This window comes from Hevea brasiliensis, chromosome 14, assembly GCF_030052815.1.
Source record: "Hevea brasiliensis isolate MT/VB/25A 57/8 chromosome 14, ASM3005281v1, whole genome shotgun sequence".
Taxonomy (NCBI): domain Eukaryota; kingdom Viridiplantae; phylum Streptophyta; class Magnoliopsida; order Malpighiales; family Euphorbiaceae; genus Hevea; species Hevea brasiliensis.
In genome coordinates, this window is record NC_079506.1 from 7,952,516 (window position 1) to 7,968,331 (window position 15,816).

General features: G+C 35.4%; 4 protein-coding genes across 5 annotated transcripts; 3 read left to right on the top strand and 1 right to left on the bottom strand.

The window, feature by feature from the left end:
• The first annotated feature begins 1,944 nt into the window (after positions 1-1,944).
• LOC110667836 (E3 ubiquitin-protein ligase RZF1-like) lies at positions 1,945-4,423 on the top strand. 2 transcript variants are annotated; one of them, XR_002497371.2, is made up of 3 exons: positions 1,945-2,903; positions 3,213-3,393; positions 4,302-4,423. XR_002497371.2 is itself a non-coding variant. In XM_021828802.2 (2 exons), exons 1-2 carry the CDS (start codon positions 1,979-1,981, stop codon positions 3,245-3,247), a joined length of 960 nt encoding a protein of 319 aa, XP_021684494.2. In that variant the 5' UTR covers positions 1,945-1,978; the 3' UTR covers positions 3,248-3,662. The 2 variants fall into 2 exon arrangements, 1 of the variants encoding a protein (XP_021684494.2); XM_021828802.2 differs by lacking the exon at positions 4,302-4,423 and having other exon boundaries at positions 3,213-3,662.
• A 412-nt stretch (positions 4,424-4,835) lies between these two features.
• On the top strand, positions 4,836-5,885 carry LOC131173301 (agamous-like MADS-box protein AGL19). Its single transcript, XM_058135417.1, has one exon. It carries the CDS (start codon positions 4,871-4,873, stop codon positions 5,861-5,863), a length of 993 nt encoding a protein of 330 aa, XP_057991400.1. The 5' UTR covers positions 4,836-4,870; the 3' UTR covers positions 5,864-5,885.
• A 376-nt stretch (positions 5,886-6,261) lies between these two features.
• Positions 6,262-9,904, top strand: LOC131172652 (RHOMBOID-like protein 10, chloroplastic). Its single transcript, XM_058134073.1, has 9 exons — positions 6,262-6,492; positions 7,466-7,722; positions 7,930-7,984; positions 8,074-8,154; positions 8,270-8,366; positions 8,450-8,517; positions 8,626-8,724; positions 8,956-8,997; positions 9,524-9,904. Exons 1-9 carry the CDS (start codon positions 6,283-6,285, stop codon positions 9,677-9,679), a joined length of 1,065 nt encoding a protein of 354 aa, XP_057990056.1. The 5' UTR covers positions 6,262-6,282; the 3' UTR covers positions 9,680-9,904.
• Positions 9,905-10,252: 348 nt separating this feature from the next.
• LOC131172651 (uncharacterized) lies at positions 10,253-15,544 on the bottom strand. The gene is made up of 5 exons (XM_058134072.1): positions 15,101-15,544; positions 13,858-13,967; positions 13,405-13,776; positions 12,291-12,942; positions 10,253-10,648 (listed from the first exon to the last, which is right to left on the bottom strand). The coding sequence occupies exons 1-5, from the start codon at positions 15,363-15,365 to the stop codon at positions 10,560-10,562; spliced, it is 1,488 nt and encodes a 495-aa protein (XP_057990055.1). The 5' UTR covers positions 15,366-15,544; the 3' UTR covers positions 10,253-10,559.
• Positions 15,545-15,816: the final 272 nt, after the last annotated feature.

Consider the following 15,816-nt stretch of genomic DNA (forward strand, 5'->3'; position numbering starts at 1 on the left):
TCGAAGGAGACGAACACTTAATGACAAGATTCCTCCGCAGCTTACAGGTCACCGGCTGGACAACCGGCAACTGCTGGCGCGGGCAAAGTTGAGGAATCGGAGGAAGACTCGGCTTTAGCGGCAAGGTCTTGGAGGCGCTTGTGGTCGTGGTGGGGATTTGAGCAGTGTGGAAAACGAAGTGAGACATTTTTTAAAGAGAAAAGCTATTTTCTGTTTGGATACCGATAAAAACTCAGTTATTTTTTCTCCTTTTTCCCCCTTCCTCTGGTTATTTTCTCGGATTTTGCTTCATTTCTCTGGAAAGTGTTTCTCTCTCTAAAGATTTGGAGCTCTGTTTTGGAAAGAGGGAGAGAGAAGAAGGGGATGGGAGGGGTTTTGATGGATGGATAGCCGCCTACTAGGGGACAAACGGTTTGTCACGAACCCAATCCGAAAGAGTTTGGCGAGGTAACTCGGGCGGTTTGGGACGAGTCGACTCAATCTGATCTGGTTTGATCGGTTTTGAGTTGGGTTGGGCTGGTCAACTTGGGCCACCCGGTGTCTAATCATTATTTATTCGATAACTAATTTACTCAGCAGCCTTTCAAACAGACTACCGGTCGGTCTCTTTCTTGCAGTGGATTTACGACTATACCCCTGGTGTTAAATTGGAATTACATCCTTACTGACTTGGAAATTTTTTTATCGGCTCCGATTATTTTAACATTTGGGGTATTTAAAAGAATTATCCGATAAAAAATATTTTTCTAATAAAAAAAAGTTAAACCATTTAAAAAAAATAATTTTTTTAAAAAAAAATTATTTTTACTTTTTAAAATTTAATAATTTTATTAAAATATAAAAACACTTATATATTTATGCATATATAAAATAAATACATTATTAATTTAACATTACAATTAAATGATAAAAAATATTTTTATAAAAAATATTTTTTTATATGCAAATTATTTTCATAAAACAAATGATGTTAAAATATCAAAAAAAAATTTTAATCTTGTCAAAAAGGTTGTGTTTATCAATCACATAATAAAATCTAATTTTAATTTGATGAGTTCTCTTCTTATCATAAAATTTGTGCAAGTATTTAAATTTTAATATTGAATTATTAAGTTTTAAAAATTTTTATATAAACATTATAATTATTATAAATCATAATTATTTGAACTCAACACTACAAAATTAAGTTATAATATTTTTTAATTATTTTATTATAAAAAAATTATAATTCAAACATTATTGTTTAATATAATAAATTATCTTTATTTTTTAAAAATTTTATTTCAACCATTATCATAGAAAGCTTAACCTATTATTGTATATTAAAAATATATTTTCAATTCAAAGATAATTTATATAAAAAATACTGCCTCTACTTAATTCTTATTTGTCGAATTTGAATTTTACGTTGTCTAAAATTTTCTATTGCATCTAACAAATCAAAAGAATATTAACTATTTTCTTTCAATTTTACAGTAATTAAGTAAAATAAAGATAATTTAATCATTACTAATATATTTTTATAAAATTGAGGTTATCTAACCATATAAAACTCAAATAGAGTGTAATTTATAAATATTTGCAATTTGCTTATTGCAAGAATTATTAGTAAGCAATAACTTGATGAATGATGTTCATGTTTGTAAGTTATCTAAGCAATCAAAAACTCTAATTTCCACTTTAAACTCCAAAAGCTAAAAAGCTATGCATGGTTTGCATCATTTCCCAATCATCCTTAGCTTTATCAAGAAAACTTGGAAAACTGTTCAAGAAAAGAAACTATCAATTCTGCAAACACATAGACAAAAAAGGAAAGAAAAAGAATCTCTTCCTGTTACTGCTAAAGCCATTCCTTTTCTCTCCATCCATCTTTCTCCCACAAGACTCACATCTATAAAAGGCAGAAGCCTCCATTCCCTTCTTCCTCAACACAAACTCAGAAAATTGGAACCCCATTCTCCATTTTCTGCCTCAAACCATGTCCTTGAATGCCCAGCGCCCTCGTGTTACAGTCAATGGTATCCGAAGAATGAGAACATTCCATTACTTCTGGTGCCAAACTTGCCGACGAACCTCAAGGTTCTCAACCATAAACTCGCATGAAAACCTCTGTCCTCATTGCTTTAGTGTGCTAAATCATGAGCTTGACATATCGAGGCCCAGGCTTGTCCCTGACCTCACCGAGCTCGAACCCTCTCCGGCTTCACGGTTGTTGGACTCGTTAGCACTAATGCTTCATCCTTCAATAAGGAGGCAATATCCTGAATTTGATAGAAGAATTCGTTGGGAATCCGAAGGTGCCAATGCACCTTGGATTACACTTCAGTTTCTTGAACCTCCTCGCCCGGAAAGACTACCCATGGCTTCGCCGTCGCCGGCTCAAATGGTTGCTCCTGGCGGTGTTGCTCCTGCTGCTAATAATGGAAGAAATGAGAACTTTGCTAATGCAGGCTATGAAGCTAACTTGTTTGCTCCGGAGATGACTGATATTGACAGGCCTGGCCCTCCTCCTGCGTCAGCTTCAGCGATTGAGACACTGCCGATAGTGAAGATTACACAAGAACATTTGATGAAGGACACGCATTGTCCAGTGTGCAAGGACGAATTTGAGGTTGCTGTGGAAGTGAGGGAGCTTCCCTGCAAGCATTTGTACCATTCTGATTGTATTGTTCCTTGGTTGAACATGCACAATTCTTGCCCAGTTTGCCGGCACCCTCTCTATGATGGTTTTGAAGATCATCTCCAGCAAGAAAATGGTCAATCTTTTGGGTTTGAAGAGGTGGTAAATAGCATGAATTGGATGAGGAACCAGTTCCTTTCTCTATGGCCTGTACGTGCATTTTCAGATTGGACTCAGAGATATCTTGATTTCTTGGATAACAGGGTTGCATCTTCCAGGGGAGGTCAGTTTGGAATTTCCTGTTCCTATTTTCTTCTTTTCTTTGTTTTTCTAATTTGCACCTATGAAAAAATTTGTGCAATAGTTGAAATTCTGTGCCTCCTTTAAATTATGAAACCATAAAAAAGAATTCTTTCAGTCTTGAAAGGGAAAGAAATACAATTCTTTCTTCTTCTACTGTTATTTTATATACCAGTTACAAATGCAATACGAAATATTAAGTAGAAATCAAACAAGATAGATGAAATATGAAAAATAATCAGTTTTCTTCACAATTCTTAATTGGTAACTTGGTTCTGATATTTTCTTGCAGCAAGTTCCTGGTGGCGTTCTTTCTTCGTTTTATGACTCTGCATCTCAATCGCTCTTTATGCTGGAAAAGCTGTATATATTATTGGCCTTACAATTGAATCATTTCTTAATTAGGCAGGTATATCTAACTTATTCTATAATTTTCAAGATTGCAAAGATGAAAGGATATTGAAGCTTAACAGGTATGCTTGCCAATTCCTTTTTCAGTTTGATGTCCTTATTGAGCTTAATCCAACTTCTGTTGAATTTCTCACTCAGCAGGTGCTTAACTTAGACCCACCCAGGGTCCAGTTCAGGTCCAATACTAGACCGGAGCTTCATAGGCCCGATTCGGGCCAGAACCGTTTCCCTCCCCCTTAATCCAATCTGGTTTTAACCAGAAGAAAAAAAAAATTAACCGTTGAATCGACTCAAGTTGAAACCAGCTGAACCCTATGGTCCGGTTTAGAGTCCTAGGCCGAAACTGCCTGTGTCAACCCGAGGTTAGACCAGAACGGGCGAGAGTAGCTAACATGACTAAATTGAAAAGGAAAAGAAAATGTTCTGTATTGATTTCTGCAGATTTCAGGATTCACTTCTCTGGAATGTACATAAATAGATGAAACTCAACTCAACTCAACTAAGACTTTATCCCAAAAATTTGGGGTTGGCTATATGGATTCGCTTTCTCCACTCTAAACGATTTTGGATTAAATCCTCAGAAATTTGTAATGCTTTTAGGTCATACTGTACTACTCTTTTCCAAGTCAATTTAGGTCTATCCCTTTTTTTTCTTTATATCCTCTAACTTAATATACTCTACTTGCTGGAGCCCAATTTGAGGATCAATATACATTTTTCATAACCCCAATTTTTATTATCATGTTTCATCTATTTATGTATAGTAGATAGATAGATGAAAGGTGATAATAAAAATTGGGGTTATGAAAAATGTATACTAATCTTCAGCTGATCTATGAAAAACTAGAAAATGTTGTAATTTCTTGAGAACTTGGTGCTTTGGGTCCAATTTAGTTAGGCCTAGGTGGTCTCAAATGTGTTTTTCTTGTTGTCGTGACATTATTTTCATAATGAAATACCTCTGTTGCAGAGTTCTTCAGGGAGGGAAGTATTGTACGTTCCTGTCTTTGTAAAAGCAAGACCACTTCAGATTTCAGAAATGCATTTTGAGTTGAAGGTCCTGACAGGATTCATACATAAATACGATTCTGCAAGTGGTGTAACTTCATGATTAATTGTAATGATTATGAAATTAGCAATCAAAGAATTATCAATTCTATATATTCTTTTAATTTGGATTGAGGGATTTTACTTATAAATTTGGATTTAAACTAAATACATTATTTGGATATTTTAAACGACAATAAATTTGAAAAGTAAATAAATTTAAAAAAAGTCCTATGAATTTTTGCTTAATTAATTGGTTAATTGGAGATATAAATTAAATACCAGAACGATTTTAATTGTTTCTAGCAAAAAAATAAATTAAGAGATATTTTTTTGTTAAATCCAATTTACCAAAAATACAAGATTTATAATGGGACGTTGGATCCCATATATTTATGTCTTACGTCCATAGTACACAGGTCTGATCAAGAATTTCCTATATATGTGTTAACACAACAGCGCCTCCTTCTCTGAATCCTGTTCTCCCGTTCAATGGATCTTTCACAGGAAAACCCACCGCAGGGAATCAAGAAAAGGGGAAGGAAGGCCAAGAAAGTGCCCCTAGTCGATGGCAAAGAGCCTCGGAAAGCCAACTTCATCAAGAAAATCATCAATGGTGATAAACCAACTCAGGCTAAAAGTTTTGACAAGCGAAAGCCAACTCTGATGAAGAAGGCTTTTGAGCTCCAGACACTGTGTGGCGTTGAAGTTTGTGTTGTCTGTTTCAGTCCTGATGGGAAGGTTGATGTTTGGCCTGAGGAGCCAATTCGTGTTAAAGATTTAATCCTTAAATATAAAGGATTTGGCAAGAATGAGAAAAAAGAATCGAACTGTCTGGATTTCTTGGAATCCATGAGGATGAAGCTTGAAAACAAGAAAAAAAAGATGATTAAAGAGAAGATTGATAGGCTGATTTCAGGTTTGTCCAAGCAGCTTGATTCGCTTTCGGGAGATTCTTTGATGGATTCAGTGAATGAACTAGAGGCTAAGATCAAGAGTTTCAAGGAGAAAATAGAGTTGCTAAGAACAGAAGAAGAGAAGGGAAAAGCAATTCAGGCTGATAAACAACTGATCATTAATACTCAAAGCTCTCTTCTGGACTCAACTTCTGACCTTATTGATCAGGATTTTTATCAGAAATGGCAGTGGAATGGCTTCACAAATTCAGACACTATTACTCCTAATTACGGAAGCTGCAGTGATTTTCCTGATCCGGATTTGTTTATCCAAGAAAACTTTGATCTGCTGTCAGGAATTTTCAGTACTGAAAATCCTGTGAATCATCTTGAAGCATCTGACAACAATATTATACTTAACAATGATATTCCTTTTGGATTTCCACAGGAAAATTCAAGCCCTGATAATGCACAGGAAAAGTTTGGTATGGTAAAGGGAGAGAATTATAGCAGCAGCAGCAGCAGCAACTACAATGGTTTTCTAAGTGAAGCTTTGCCAATTTCAGTGTGGGCACCTCAGCCACTTTGAGAGTTTGTAGCCAGTCTAATAATTCAAGCTAGATTAGTACTAATTATAGTTTTATTTGGGATAATTATATTATTAATTATAGTTTTATAATGAGAAATAAAGAGTGTTTTTATCATAAATATTTGCATATTAAAATATTAATTATTATTGCAACTTAAAATTTGAATTAAGATTCTCTGAGATTTGAAATCAGATGACCCGATTTTTATTTGATTTTAATTTAATTATAATTTTGATCTTATAAATTAATATTTGAGTTTAAATAAATTTATTATTATTATGCTTCATTTTAAATAATATTATTTAATTTTTTAAATATAATATTATTTAATTTTTTTAAATAATATTATTTAATTAAAAAAAACTTGTAATAAATAAATAAATAAAGTGAATAAAAATCACTTTAAAAAACCGTAAGTATGGAAGGTAGAGGGAGTTCAGCCTCAAACACCGGCATAAGTGAAGCTGGAGGCACAGGAATGGTGGGATTGATGGGATCATCATTATCATCTTCATCTCCTTTGTCACTCTGGTGGGTCCAACTCCAGCAGCCGGGACCATCACCCTTTAATCTCATCTCCACTGCCAGTTCTCTCCACACAGGCTTTCTCCTCCACTCCTCCTTTAGGGTACCCTCAAATCTGTGTGTATTTCTCATCATCTGTAGCTTAAATTTGATGGGTCGTGTGTCTTGGTGACTTTTAGGTTCTTTTCTGGCATCAATTCAATTACTGTATCTGTGACCAAGTATAATTGGGTATGGTCTCTTTTTGCCAATTTATCAAGAATGGAAGATACCGATAGGGAATCTGGGAAATGAAAGGGCAGATTTTGTTTCTTGTCTTGGGAATTTATTTGTTTAATGTGATTTGAAGTTCTCGTTTTTTATGGATACATTTTAGTTCGGGAATTTATTTGTTTTAGTGTTTCTATCATGCCAATTCCTATCTTAGGTTAGAGAAGATAAGTTTTCGTTTAATTGAACTCATTGTGTTGGCGTTATAAACTCATTTCTTTTTCGAAGTTTTTGGTGAACAACCTTTTTATTTCTGATAAGATGAATGTTTAGAAACTACATTCAAACACTCACAATTTTTGCAAAAAATTTAAATTTCCTGTAATTTGTTTAAAATGATATGAAGATAGTTTTCATCCTATCCAAACTTAATTGATTTTGCTACAATTTGCTTAAATAAATTATTTTCCTGTATAGATTAATGAATGAAAATACTATTGATTTTTGCTGCAGTTTAATATATTTTCCTGTATAGATTAATGAATGAAATATTATTGTAATGTAATGGAAAAAAATGAAAAATTGAGTAACTTGCAGCCTTTGTGTAGGGCTATAAATTATAATCTTTTCTAAAACATCTTTTGACAGCATTGAAAATTGCTAGTTTCAAAAGCTATGCGCATGTAATGTTATGTTAGGCTTAGTTATCAAATTAACGACATTATTCAATTGAAGAATTTGATAACTAAATATGATATGCAGAACATATATGGTTCAAAAAATGGTCATATTGATATTGTCACATGTGTTCATCCTGATCATTGAGTATGTATGTTATTTGTTTCCTGATCTCTCTTGTTGGACAGAAACTTTCTCATCTCTGTCATGTGCCTAGACTGAAGGAACTATGGTTTGAAAAAGCCTCGCAAATCAAGGGAATCAATCTTCTTGAATTTTCAAATGATTTTTTTTCATCCACATGTTCACATTGCTTACTTTTCTTCAATGGTGGAGAAACTGGAAAGGGACGTGGAATTGATGGAACGTCGCATTCGGGGACATCCAGAAGAAATTCAATTGATGGAAGGAAATTGACGAATGTTCTTCTTGCTATTAACGTCTTGTGAGTACCACACTAATATGGACAAAATGCTGTTGTTCATTCCTCACTGCTCTGATGCAACAGCTCCTTGGAGCTGTTTAGCATTTCTATTTTCATCTTTGATTTATCCTAGTTTGTTGGCTTCGTATTTTACCTCCTAATGTGTAGAATACTCCTGAATAAATAAAACATGTGAAACAGTGTTTTATTAGCTATCCATGCATGCAGAGTTTATGTTGCACAAATGGCTACACAGGGAAAGCTGTTATTGTGGGGAGCTAAGGTTAGACAATGAGACAGCTAAAGAAAAGGCATGTTCCCTGTTTGATATTGAAATTTGGCTCTTTATGGTCAATTTCATAATGTTTACAGATTAATAGTCTCATCGACAAGGGACAACTTTGGAGGCTGGCCACCTCTTCCCTTTTGCATGCGAATATTGGGCACCTCATGGTCTGTTCTGAGTATTCTGACTTCAAATTTCAGCATTCATGGTTGATTTTCCTTTTTCAAGTCTGAAAATAAAATTTTCCTTTTTCAAGTCTGAAAATAAAATTTTCCTTTCCAGATTAATAGTTATTCTTTGAATTCTATTGGTCCTACCGTTGAGAACCTTAGCGGTCCAAGGAGATTTCTTGCCATTTACTTTACCTCTGCAATTGCAAGTAACCATTCATAAACCCATTGCAATAGAAAAATAAAATTCTTACTCACTAGTATTCTAATGAAATTCTTCCAAAAAATTCAGGTTCAGCAGCGAGCTATTGGTTTTGTAAAGCACCTGCTGTGGGTGCGTCAGGAGCAATTTTTGGATTAGTAGGTCACCCTGCATCCTGTTCTATTATGTTGTCAACTAATTAAAAGTTCCTTGAGCTAATAATTTTCCTCACAACTTACTATTTGACATCTGGATATTCAATGAAGGTTGGTTCTCTTGCTGTGTTTGTCATAAGACATAGGGGCATGATCAGAGGTAGCAAGGAGGATCTACAAAACATAGCACGAATAATTTTGCTAAATATGGTATGATTTAAGGCTTTCAAGAGGGAGTTAGTGACTCAGTACAAATACGTTCTACTCATTTTAGCCTATTAAATCATGTCTGGTAGGATGATTTGTCATGAGTTTAAGTTACATAGAAATTAGATATGAGACTTGGTCTTGTTACATGGAGGTTCTCTTCATTCTGTCAAGTGATCACTCAAAAATGCAGAAAGCAATTCTAATCAATGGTATTGCACATCTTTCCTGCAGGTTATTGGTATATTGTCCAGAGGCATTGACAACTGGGGACATGTAAGTATCACACGCATAGAATCTCCTCTAAACTTTCTCATCTTCTTTCCTGTGGAACTCTTTTCCTAAAATTAGGGAACTTATACTCGTTGGGCATAGCACATAATAAAATTTTTAATGAAAGCTTTAAAAATTTTTGGGTTCATCTTTGCTTAATATTGATGTTAGAAGCAGTTATTGGAACCAATTGGAAGATTTTATAAAGTTGATTTGAAGAGGGAGAGATTGGAAAAAGGTTGGAGATGCTTGTAGGATTTTTCTTCTCTAAACTTAATCGTGTGATGGTTCACAGGGAAAAATGTTATCTATTATTAGTTCAATTGCATTTAAGTCCTGCATTCTAGTTCCAAATCTAATGTAGCAGCTTGCATGCTACGGTTGTCTGCAGTCTTGTATAGGAGCTTGCATAATTTCTTTTTTTCTTTAATGGAAGATGTGTTATTTCGGAGATTCCTAGTCTTTTTCTTTTGTTCTTATTTTTAATTTACTTGTTAACTAATTTTCCATGTTGCACCTACAATTTTAGTTAGGAGGATTGCTTGGTGGAGTTGCTACATCTTGGCTTGTTGGACCTGCCTGGAAGTACGAGTCCCTGGCAAATGATGGTGGAAGAATATTTGTCGACAGGGCACCAATTAAATCTCTCTCTAACAGAAAGCGGAATGATAGGCATCTCAATTGAATTGTTTATATCATAGCAGAACTCCCACCGGAGCTCTCATCTTGGCTTTCGTCGATTGTAAATGAGAGTTGGTGACACCCCATGTCAACGCCTTGTGATTGCAACCAACATGCTTTAGTTTATTAAAGTTGCTGGAGTTGATTCTAAAGTTGTTTGTAAACTCGAATTCAAACCTTGTCAAAATCAAAACAATGAGAAAAAAATAAGCTTTTTCTTCGTTGCAAATGAGTGAAACAGTGCTCTAAGTATGACCGGTTTATGCATTGAGAGGTATAGTATTCTCAATTGAAAAATATTCAATGCAGACATGGTGGTCTTTAATTTTTCTTTGAGAATCAAATATACAGCCATGGGATGTTGGTCTTAGATTCTGAGCAGGCTTTTAACAAGATTTTTCCTCCCTTTTATCAAACGTTCAATTTGTCAACCAACCATAAAATCTCAAGAAGCTAAATTCATATAAAGATGTATTCTATTTCTCCAGAAGTGTACAATTTTTCCTTCAACATTGTATTGCAGATGCTACTAAAGAACCTCCATTTTTTACACTTGAGACATAGAGGAAAAGGATCGTGAAATCTGCAATACAAAGTTGCTTCTTGATTGATCACTGGTAAGGGATTGTTCCCTTTATAAGAAACTCATGTTTCCCTGTGACATTAGGAACTTAGAAGTGAGATGAAAGGCCTGCCACCTTCTTGGCTTTGACCTACAATTCATCTTGAGTTTCCTTTACATTTATGTCAATTTTTTGAAGAGAACTTGTGAACTTCCCATATGTGTTTCTACCATTCTCGCCAGAACAAAACTGGGTATCATAAGTCTTCTAACTATGCCTCAGAAACTGTCTCCAGCCATATGATTAAGAAATGTACTTTTGTCAATGTGAGCAACAAAGAAGATGGAAGATCAAGAGTCCAGAAAATCCCAACCACCAGATCTCCTTGTAGAAAGGACTTACTGCTACAGCTGCAAAACCATGCAACTTTATTAATATAATGACAAAAGCAAGTTGAAAAGTATAATCATAGCATAATTATCAAAATGCAAATTTTAGTTCAACATCAACGCCATCCAATCATATCAAAACATAGAATCATTGTGAATAAATTTGAAAAACAGCACCAAACTCACTAATGACAAATGGCCTTCAGTAGTTTCACTGCATAAAATTGGGTTTACACTCCATGCACAAGCATTCTATTTGCAAAGGTTTGTTTTACTAACAAACTCCAGCTCACTTTCCATCATGGTTGACTAGAGAAATACCTGCCTACAAACATGCACGCCAATGGTCTGGGCAAGTATGGACACAGGCTACAGAAAGTCATTGTAAATATGGACACTAATAAACTGTTACTTAAACACGAAAAAGTGCTTACCATGCGTATGGATGAGTCTTCATGTGTGTGCAGGCTCCTATGAATGCACAAACCACACACATGGTAAGGGCATATTTAGAGAACCAACAGTAGGTGGTGCCTCTCATGTCAATTCCCAATGTGCAAAGGGAGTGGGTACGCATGGACAATTAAAAGTACTTGCATGCACATATTTACCCATGTGCGAGTACAAAAATAGCAATAGATAGTGTCTACCATCTCAATCACATGCACTTACATATGCAGTCGTGCACACACCCCAAACATTCCCCCCCCCCCCCTCCCTTTCTTTCTCTTCTTTCCCTTCTCTTCCTCTCCTTCCTTTTCTTCCCAACAACTTGCCCATATGCAGGAAAGCACTATTCCACGTTAAATCCTCAATTTATTAGTGTACTTATTTATAAAACAAGCAATAGACTGTATCCCATCTAAATTTATTTATTGCTTGTTATTAATTCCATAACCTCCCACAGCTCCTAATAGCGTCATCATAAAAATACATTATAAGTGCTCCTAGAAACTGATACAAAGGATAATTTTTTTTAAGCAATTCATTTGGTCTTTATATTCTCAATTTGAGCCAACTTAATTAGAACTCAAAGAAACATGTAGTTGTGTCCAAACTTTGTCAGTGCTCCATATTCTACCAATCAGTCTATCTATATTCTTCTTCTTCAATATATATATATATTATATATATAAAGGGGAGAAAACCACAAACAATTTATCACGTATTTAATTTATAATTGGCAATGAAAAGGTAGCCCCGACCAGAGCAATATTGCACTATCTGTTTATCCTCAAATGCTTCCATACATCATAATAATAAAAACAAGAAGCACAAACAATAACTAACAAATGCATAATTCTTATTAGGAATATGAAAGTTATAGTTTCTCCCTGTTCATAGTGTGGTACCAGCAGCTGAGAATAACTGATGAACCATAAACAATGTAACATATGTGATGAAAAAAAAAATGTAAATAATGAATTACACTGATGGAAAACTCATGCAAAAAAGATACAGAATATAGTTTAAGAAAGCAACAAGTCATAATTTACAATTCACTTTTACAGCTAATGTCATTTCCAAACCAACAATTACTAGAACATAATTTACATGAGGAAAGAAAAAAATCATCAAAGTACAAATATTTTTCATGCTGTAATCCATATCATGGTAAGGCAAGCAAGGCAAAATAAGTCATTAGTTGGTAGCAAGAACTTACATGACGGAGATGGCGCAGATGGAGATGGAGCAAGTACTTGAGATACTGAACCTTTCCTTGGCATGGAACCATAAGATACTTGAGGTACAGGAGACAGACCTGGGGCCAGCTGTGATTGGGGATCCACTGAACGTAAGTAAGGACTTCGGTTAGAATGAGATGGTGATGAGCTTGGAGATATTGGAGAACCTTGGTGTCCACATGGGTGAGGAGGATCAGCTATTACTGTAGAAGGTGCTGCAGAATTTACAGGAGGTAAAGAATGGTGTGGCCCATATTTTGGGCTTGTTGCATGTGAGTCAATGTCATCTGATGGAGAAGATGCTGGAGTGGGTGATGGGGAAAAAGTAGGACATGGGGAAATTGGAGGTTCAGCATACTCACTGAGCTCTGGAGATGGAGCTGGTGAAGGAGTTGGAGGGTTTGCATGAAGTGTACCTTTTAAATATGATGATAAAATAACACTCTTTACTTTACCAAAAACCGAGTTATTCAGGCCAAGATTCTTTGTAGGAGAATCTGTGATTGTTTGAGCTAACTGTTTCAATCTTTGTGGCAAAAGGCTCCCTAGATCTGATACGACAGAAGCCTGAACCGTGACTGGTGGATTTATTGTGGAGCCAGCTGTGTTTGTTATTTGCACAACTACATTCTGCATAACAAGGTAAAAAAGGACAAGGAAATTAGACAGCCAGTATTAAACTCAACTTATTCTACAGGCATAAATCATATACCATTATTGGCTAGCACTCATGCAGCTTACTTGAAGGCTAATTATCAGTGTTAGTGACAATACTATTACTCTGCACAAAAACGGGAGACAGAATTTAAATCCATAATTAACAGTTTACACTAGGTTCTGAGTATTTTAGAACCCGCTAGGGCCACCCAACATTGACTAGGTAGTTTACGATAATTTCCATTTTCCTCAGTCAACTGATTAAAGATTCATCATTGATAATTGTTGAATTGAGAAATTGTACTTGAATATGAATTGATATCCTGTATGGTAAATGTCAAATCATTAAAACATTAAGAGAATAAAACCTAAAGTCATATTTCAATTTTCAAAAGACACTAGAACTGCTGACACAAGAAGTAAAATATGTAATACCTCGTATGGTCTCAGTTGTAATCCAAACTTCAACTGATCCCTTAACTCTGTGAGATTATCCAGTATTTCAGCTAAGGAATTATTGAGGGTAAAATTAAAGAGGATCTGGGGCATCTGCCAAAGGGAAGCATAGGGCACTGGGATTACAGTGATCCCCCCAGGAAACTTCAAAATCTCAAACATAGAGGGCTGCCCAAAAATTGAGATTGTCAAAGTCAGATTGGATTCCTGAAGGAACACCTCAATTAAAGAAGACCTCAGCACACTCAAGGACACTTGATTTATTTGAGCATTTATTGAGTCAGAAAGAACACCAAACACCACATCAGTCCAGTTAGATGCACCTGATTGATGCATGGATAGGATAGCCACCTGTTAAGAAGAGAGTTTTTAGATTCATCTTGAACCAAATTTGAGTACGCAGGTTGTAACTGCTGAAGCTTGAAGAGATACCTTTGCATTTGGCACACCTATTTCATCATTGATATCATATTCTAATCTTCCAATGTGTGGAACAAGCTGTGAAACTGGCTTTTGCAGTCTAAAGTATGCTTGTACTGTGGCTGGAAATAAGAAATAAGTGATATGAGATCCATGGAACAAAGCAAGTGAATAAACTCAGATACAGAGTTTAGCAATTTACAACATGAATGCTCCACAAAAAAGACCCATGAACACCAGAAACTTCAATACCAAATTGGATCTAATTCACCTACTTGAGATTTCCATTTACACCCAACAAAGGAATGACCACTTGAAGAAAAAACTAACACTGCAAGATGCAATAACCACCTTGAACTAAATCTACAAACAGTGAGTCAACTTGATGGATCTAAAAGGTCAAAATTTGCTTCAGTCACGGTATAATTAAAATCAGCCTTGCATATCTTACATTGTTGGAAGCTAGTCATCAACAGTGAAAATTTGAAATACTATCATATTCAGAAGAAAGGGGGTAGGCACAACTTGCATTCACGTTGTAACTTAATGCATACAATTACTGAAAAAATGGAAACACCCAAAAATCTAAATTAGTCAAACCTTTCAAATGTTATTTCCTCTCGATAGGATTCAACAAACTTTTCAATAAAATAGAACTAGAACCAAATCTCCAAAATTTTCAATTAAGGCTCTCCTAAGTCTCAGACAATTAGATCAACCTATTCCTAGAACAATCAGAAACGAATCTCATCAAAACAATAGATAGCCCAACAACATAAAAGGCGAACAAGACACTTACCCATTACCAAAAAAATAGAAATCCCTCATCAAAGAGTGAAAAGGCAAAAAACTGCATGCGCATAACCTCAAAAGAATAAGAAAAGGCCAAGCTAACTTAGCAAGGAGCGAAAATTACATTGGGATCGCAAGTAATAACACAATATAACATAATATACACGCACCTGAATTGAAAACACCAGCACCACCAATTACAATACAAAATGCAGAAAACCCAATTATACTAATAGCTATAGAACCTTATCACAAAAGAACTAGACAAAATAACAAATACCTATTAGCTCAAAGCATAAAAAAAAAAAATCCTAATTACACAAAAACTGCAAACCATAGTAAGCCACATGCCCAAACCAATCAATACCCTTAAAATTAAACAAAAACACTTAAATACTAAACATAAAAATTGGAAAAAAAAAAGGGAGGTGGGGAGCAGGGGGGCGAGGGGCAAGAAACGCACCGCGAAGCTTAATTGCATCTTGGGCATCAAAAGCATCTAATTTAGCTGTACGGAAAGGGAGGATCCAGAAGATCCCAGAGACCAAAAGAGACAAACTGAGAATCAAAGCGAAAAAACATCTAAAACTGAACTCCTTAGAGATTATTGATAATCCCATCGAACATCTCTCACAGAAAAGACCCGAAGAACCTCCCCCTCTTCCTCCTCTATTTCCACTCTCACGACTCCGCTGTTGCGGCAGATTTTGCTCCAATTCTTTCCCCATTGCAAGAGCATCGGGAACTGAGAACTCACTTTCTCTCTCTACGACCTCTTCACTCTCTCTCTCTCAACAAGTTCAAAAACTGGGAAGATTTAGAGACAAGTGTTCATGGTGGACAATTGGCCTCTCTGCATTAACTACACAAACCCACCATTCCCGTGTTTTCTATTCCCCTTTCACTAATCGCTACACTCTTCTTTAAGCATCTTCTCTCTCAACATATCCTACGCTTCTCGCCTACCATACACCAAGCACCACATTCTCACGTGGAGATATCTGAACCTCTTATCACAAGTGGGACCTACACCGTTTCAAAATGAACGGTTAGCGTCTCTCATGTATATTGGTCAATTGTACATGATATATATAGTATTGAAATTTTTGAAATTTTTTTAGTTTGGAATTCAGCAATAGTGGTTTTCTTTAGGCTACCCAACGTTGAGAAGAAGCAAAG